Raw genomic sequence first — 7,049 nt, forward strand, 5'->3', positions numbered from 1 at the left:
ACTGTTTTGTTTGTTTGTTAATTAGTTTGTTTGTTTGCTTGTTTTAATCAATTTTAAATCATGCTTTTTATTTGTTTTTGTTTCTAATGTCTCTGTAAAGCACTTTGAATCACCTTGTTGTTGAATTGTGCTATACAAATAAACTTGCCTTGTCTCTTTAGAAAATGTAAATTCAAGTTAATTTGTCTTCTTTGTCTCATTTAGGTTTTCAATGCATTTTCCAGCATCAGCTGACAAGAACAAGTCTAACTGTATAGTTACAAAGTGTAAAGCATCAAATTCCCCCTCTTAAAAATGGACTTTCCTGTGCTTCTAGTTTCTAGCTAGGACATTTCTGCCATTTTGTACCACTGAAGATATTTTTATTGATGGGTTTGTATTTCAGGTCCATGCTTCCAACTCACGTTAGTCTGGATGAAGTCCCAGGCCTGCTCTGTGATTGAACTGTTCCCAGAGTATTTGTCCAGTACCTTAGTGATGACCTTGGAGATCTGCTCGTTGACCTGAAAGACAGCAGGCTGCCAGAGTTGGTGAAACATGTATTACCATAAACATATAGGCAGCGTAATATGCCCACACTGTATCCATGTTTGAGCCAATGTGTCTCTTTTGTGTCTTCTTTTTGTGAATATATTGTTGGATGGATACCATTCAAATGAACTAAATTAAAACGCCCTCACTACATGCTATGCCAGACGCTAAGTAAAATAAAAATTTCTCAATGTGGCATGTTTTAAATCTTATTAATTAGAAGGACTATGTGAGTTTTTGTCAATCATAACAACAATATTTACAGCCCATCGTATCTTCATTTAAAATATGATGACTAACATATTCTGTAGGTCTTTCTTGGAAATATTACAGTTCATTTGCAAGAAAGTACAAAAAAGGTTATTCTGAGAATAATTGGAAAACATAGCTATACTTATTTTACACAAGTTTAAAAAGTTTATGAATGCAAAAAGACAAAAGAAAAACGAGAAGGACTGTAGGAGCAGTCAGCTTCTTCAGGTCAGCAGATGTTTTATCTCAAAATAAGCCTCTTTTTTTTGTTCAAGCTGAACAGCAGACATTTGCATCCAAACTTTTCACCAGAATTTATTTTAGTTTACACTCTTTGCTAACAGAATACAGTTTTGCTCCTGCACCCTACGAGCGTCTGCCAGCACAAATGAACCTGCTGCTAGTTGATCAGAGACATCGAAAAAGGCCAACCGAAGACCGGACAGTCCTGATCCTCAAGGACCCCCAGAAAGGGCCGGTCCCATCCAACTACCAGTCTCAATAACCTGCTTCAGCACCACATGGAAGCTCCTGTCAGGCATCATAGTGGCTAAGATGAACAGGCACATGGGTCAATACATGAGCGGGGCATAGAAAGGAAATGGCAAGAATACCAGAGGCGCGAAACACCAGCAACTGGTAGACCGAGCAGTTACCCAAGACTGCAAAACCAGACTGACCAACCTGTGCACTGCCTGGATTGTGACAAGAAGGCCTATGACTCGATGCCCCACACCTGGATCCTGGAATGACCTATACAAGAGCAGAAAAACCCTAAGAGAATTCATCAGGAACTCAATGGGGATGTGGCGGACAACACTAGAGGCCAACCTCAAGCCCATAGCACAAGTCACCATCAAGTGCGGGATCTACCAAGGAGATGCTCTGTCCCCACTGCTGTTCTGCATAGGCCTGAACCCCCTCAGTGAGATCACTGACAAGACTGACTACGGATACTGACTTCGGAGCAGTTGTCAGCCACCGGCTTCCTGGATGACAAAAAGCTGTATGCCAAGAGAGAGACATGGATTCGCTGATCCACACCACCAGGATATACCGCAACGACATTGCAATGTCATTCGGACTGGAGAAGTGTACTTGGATGATAACAAAGAGAGGGAAGGTAGTCAGAATTGAGGGGATCGAACTACCAGAAGGCAACATAAAGCGCCTTGAGGTGACTGTTGTTGTGATTTGGCGCTACATAAATAAAATTGAATGGAACTGAACATTGCAGACATTGAGGACCGCTACAAGTTCCCACAGGCAAATGGGAACCATGAAGCTCCCCCTAGGAAAGCTGCAGTCACCAAGTACCTGCAGAGGACCAGGCAAAAGAACAAGATCCAGGCTATCTACACCTACACCCTGTGGGGTTAGGTTAATTGGTGATTCTTAATTGCCCATAGGTGTGAATGTGAGTGGTTGCCTGTCTCTCTGTGTCAGATTGGTGATCTGTCCAGTTTGAACCCTGTCTGTCACTATATGGCAGCTGGGATAGGCTTCAGTCACCCGATGACTACAAACTCCCAAGATGTGAAGTTAGTTCAAGTCTGATACATAAAGATTATGAGGAAGAATAAATCACCAGCCAAAACAACATCTGTAGAGACTAAACTGCAGAGGTAGCAAAAGTACAAAAATTCTGCACTTAAGTAGAAGTACAGATACCTAAAAAGTACTCCAGTAAATGTTGAAGTACTGAATGAAATGCACTCAAAGTAAAAAAGTAACTCTTTCAAGGACGTTCTTTTTAAACAGCTTATTTGTGTAAAGTTAACTGAACCTGTTATGTTAATGTAATAACAAAATAGCAAGTGGGAATACAAACTTTATTTTAGTCAGAGTTTTTTATTCTAATTGTCCTCAGCTTGAACCAATTAAATAGAAATGAGCAGAGAAAAAGAAGGAAATCTATTAAAGTCTAAAATCTATTTTCTGTTGCCTACATTGTAGAGGGTGACTTTGCTTCTAAACAGGAAAATGAGTACAGGGTTAAAGTGGGATACAGCAGGTGGGGGAACTCTAAAACTGATTGTAATGGCTCAGTGTGGGGAAAACAACTCATAACTGATGATCATTTCTAATGTGAGCTCCAGTAAACTCTTGGCTCTGACGGAGGCGGTCGCATCTTTCCCCGTGTCCCTCACCTTATCTTTCCTGCTTGGCTTCTCATGTCCTTCTCTAGTCTCAACTAACTTTAAGAGAGAACCTCAGAGAGCTTCTCCATCTTGTTCTCTAAAACCTAAAGAATTATGGATTTGATTAACTGGTCCCTCAACCCAATTGACACCCTTTTGTCGACGAGAAGCCAGGGTTCGAGAGAGCCTGATTGTCCTGGAGGGACATTTCCTGCCGGATAAACGATGGATGGGTGGCAGCATTGGCACAGCGTTTTCCTGGCGGGACTGTCGATTGAGGACATAGAAGATTTATACCTATTTGGAACCATGATAACAGGGTTCTTGCTGATCAGAGCTGGCTCGGCGCTGGCTTATCAAAGATTAAAGAAAGCGATTACAGCTGGTCAAAACCCCACAAGGCCTGCCGCTATGATCGAAGCGACGGGAAATACCGCTTATGACCTGCAGTCATGCCAGCATTGTGCAAAAAACAAAAACAAAAAATCCCCCAAAAAATCTAAACTCTGAGCCTCTTTCAACTCTAACTATAGTGCATGGTTTTGCCTCCTGTTATGTGACTTTACACGTACAGCACTGCCTTTCATGTGTTGCTGTTTAGGATCAAATCGGTTTGATGTTTGAAGCCTTAAATCTGTCAAATCAAAATTAACGAGCCTGTTCTGAAAATGTAAAGAGTAGGAAATACAGATATTGGTTCAAAAATGTAGGGAGTCAATATAAAGAGAACTACTCAGTTAAAGCAGAGATACGTGAAAATTCAAAGTACAGTAACAAAGTATTTGTATGCCATTATTTAACACTTCACATCAGCTAAGCATTTATTGTTGGACCAATGACTGAAATAACTCATAGCAGGAAGGAGGTTTGGCCTGGACTTGAGCAGCAGACAGTGGCTGAGAAGACCTTCCAACAGAAGTTCAGATACAGTAAAAGCTGACGTCCTTTTTCTTGTAGTGTTCTGCTTTCATTTGTCTGTGTGAACACAATCTCCTGGCTCTCTGAGCAAAAGTATAAAACGTAAAGTATAAAACGCTTTGACACCCAGTACCCAGCTCGTATTTGGCAAAAGGACTGACTTTGCAGTTGATATAAACTAAAGAAAACCTCAACCCTCATCTCTCAAAATAAACCAAGAAAAAACAAATAGTAAACACTTTAAAAACTATTCTTAACCATGAAGCTTTCACTGTGTTTTACTTCTGGCTGAAATACCTCAAACTAAATAACTAAGTCTGAACACTGCTACTGTAGATTTTTTTCTTTGCATGGTGGGTACATTTATCACAGCATGTGGATGAACTCAAGCTTGCAATATTTGAAATGCCATCACTCACCACATCCTTCTGAAAGTAGATGAGGGCACCAGCTGCAAACTGAGTGATGAGGATGAGCAGGATGACGCTGAAGTACTGAGGAGGATCACAGAGAACAGTGAATACAAAAATTTAGGGGCATGTGAACAGCTGTATAAATAAAACTGAATTGAATTAAATTGAAATTGAACAGTCAGACCCACCTCTATATGTTAGTTAGTGGTACATACACAAGCATATCCCTCTATTATGTTTTACTGTTGTCAAGAGGGAGAGCAGCAAATAAACTCCATATCCAAATGCAGTTTTCCCCAGGCTGCCAGCCGTGCCAGCGCCATCTTACCCTCCGACCATACATACATTACACAAACATCACATGGGGAAGACAGGTCAGAGAGGTATAGCAAAGGAAACACACGAGGAAAGACGAGGAGAAGAAAGAACTCCCCCCAGACTGAGCTCCAACAGGGAGATCAGTTTGAGAACAGAAAAAGAGAGAAAGTGTCCCTTCACCCGGTTAAGCAAAAGTCAACAATCTTCGATCAACGCGGACGGCCTTGAAGGAGGAACAAAGAGTCCTGACAACAATCCTGTTATCATGGAGATTTTTGTTGTTCCAGTCAGTTTAGACCTTGGCAGGCCTTCAGCTAGCGCCAGTGGGATAGCCGCATGAGTGAAGATGAATGATTTGGGTTTAGTGCAAACAACTGCATCCAAGTTTTACAATTGGTCTAATGTCCGTCACTGGTCACCAATTCTCTCAATTCTTGTTGTTCTTCTCCAAGATCTTATCTATATTGCGTTCAAAACACAGTCTGAGCACTCACAGTCCTGCTAACCGTCTGTCATGTCGGCCAGCCTTGTGGGATTTTAAACAGCTGTAGCCGCTTCTTGTTCTTCGATAAGCCGGGTCCGAGCCAGCTCCAATCAGCCAGAACTCTGTTATCATGGTTCCAAATTGGTAGATGTCATTCAGTGTCCTCCATCGAGAGCGTCACCAGACACACGACGCAACCGACCATCCAATATCCGGCAGCAAACGTCTCCGCAGGACACTCGGGCTCTCCCAAGCCCAGGAAGGTGTCAATTCCGTTACGGGACCAGTTGATCAAATCCATAATTCTTTAGGTTTTAGAGAACAAGACTGAGAAACTCTTTGAGGGTTAGAGAATAAGCAAGACTATACAAAAGATGAGAAGCCAAGCAGGAAAGATAAGGGAGAGGGAGAAGGAGAAACGTGTGACCGCCTCCGTCAAGAGCCAAGAGAGAAAAGAGAGCTCAGAGAGAGCTTTGTGCTCAGAGCTGTTTGTTTGTTGGGCTGAGGCAGCCATTCCCTAAGTTAAGAGCGCTGTGGCTCACTTTAAAAAAAACAGAATATGAAGATAAAAAGTATTTTCCTCCTTCCTGGTTTTGTTTTTTGTTTTTTTAAATATATTGTTAAATTTCAGATCCATCCATCTATGCAACCATGTTTTAAATGTTTGATTTTTAATGGCAACAAAAACTAAAATTAAGCATTTGTGATAATTGGCAATGTGTGTTTCACATCATTGGGAAGGAATTCTGGCCCAATCTTTGCAGAATTATTTTAATTCAGCCCTGCTGTGAAGCCTCAATCACTACTTTCACAACACTTAGAAGAAACATTGTAGAGATGCTAGAAAAAAAGCCACAAAAATTTACAGTGGACTGCTGAACACTGGATAACAACAGTACTGATAAAAGGGCACAAGTGCTCACTGGAAAACATGGTGGCATGTTTCAAGTATGCAAGACACTAACCCAGGTTTAGCCTTACTCTGGCCTGGGTGTAGCTGCTGAATGATGATATTGGATAAAATGGAAGTTGGTAGATAGTTTGGTAAGCGCACGTGCAGATACCAAAGTCCAGATCTCACTGTTTTGATGTCCTTTCTGTTTGTTTCTCTTCAGCTATCTTCTACCTTGTCTCCCTCAGTAATGTATTTGCAGCTATTACTCCACAAGGGTGTGATGCACAATCTCCTCTCAATAGCCAATGCCAAGTTGTGTCTTCTATTTGAACTCTGGGAAACACTGATGTGAACTTCTCTCCAGGTGATGGAACCTCCCTTCCAGGTGAATTGTCAACATATCGTTTGATGTGTTTCTCTGTGTGAACTCGTACACACTTTTATTGTTGTGGAAATCTTCTGGACTTAAAGTACTGCGATTAGCTGAACTGTTCTTTCCAAAACATGCAGTAGTTGAATAGGCTCTTAAAGTAACACAGCTAATGGTCTTCAGTAGTGGTGCAACGGATCACGGTTGATCCATAATCCGAACCGATCCCACTCCACGGTTCGGTACGCACGTGATCCGAAGATTCGAAAAAGAAGGGAAAAAAGTATGTGTATGGTGCGCGTGGTGGGTCTGTCAAGCGGTAGCGCTAGCGGTCCAAGTGGAGGAGCAGAGGAGGTTGCGGCATTTAAGCAGCCCTTTGCTGCCCAGTCCGACCGGGCTAAAGCTGTTACAGAAGCTACTGGGGTGTTAGCTGCAGACGGGAGGCCGTATTCTGTTGTGCAAAACAAGGGGTTTAAACGGTGATGAACGTGCTTGAGCCACACTATGATATCTCGTTGTGCGTCCACTTCAGTGACAAGATCGTTACAAGCATGTATGAGCAGGAGAAGTTTAAAGTTATGGCTGAACTGTCCCAGGCATCTTCTGTTGCCCTAACTACAAATGGGTGGAGCTCCAGGGCAACGGAAAGCTACGTGACCGTATATTTTATTTATATTGTCTCTGTATTTATATATGTGTGTGTGTGTGTGTGTGTGTGTGTGTGTGT

The 7,049-nt window shown here is 42.0% G+C and overlaps 1 protein-coding gene across 2 annotated transcripts in view; it reads right to left on the reverse strand.

Moving 5' to 3' along the window:
• Positions 1-7,049, reverse strand: part of LOC102200870 (CD82 antigen-like) — a 51,517-nt gene that overhangs the window by 3,791 nt on the left and 40,677 nt on the right. For both annotated transcript variants that reach the window (XM_005742844.1, XM_005742845.1), the window contains 2 exons: positions 4,262-4,336; positions 405-503 (listed from right to left, as the gene is read on the reverse strand). In XM_005742844.1, the coding sequence (XP_005742901.1) occupies positions 405-503; positions 4,262-4,336 (174 nt within the window). The remainder of the gene's footprint in view (positions 1-404; positions 504-4,261; positions 4,337-7,049) is intronic.

Source organism: Pundamilia nyererei, unplaced genomic scaffold (assembly GCF_000239375.1).
Source record: "Pundamilia nyererei isolate P.nyererei 1_Seehausen unplaced genomic scaffold, PunNye1.0 scaffold00124, whole genome shotgun sequence".
NCBI classification, from domain to species: Eukaryota; Metazoa; Chordata; class Actinopteri; order Cichliformes; family Cichlidae; genus Pundamilia; species Pundamilia nyererei.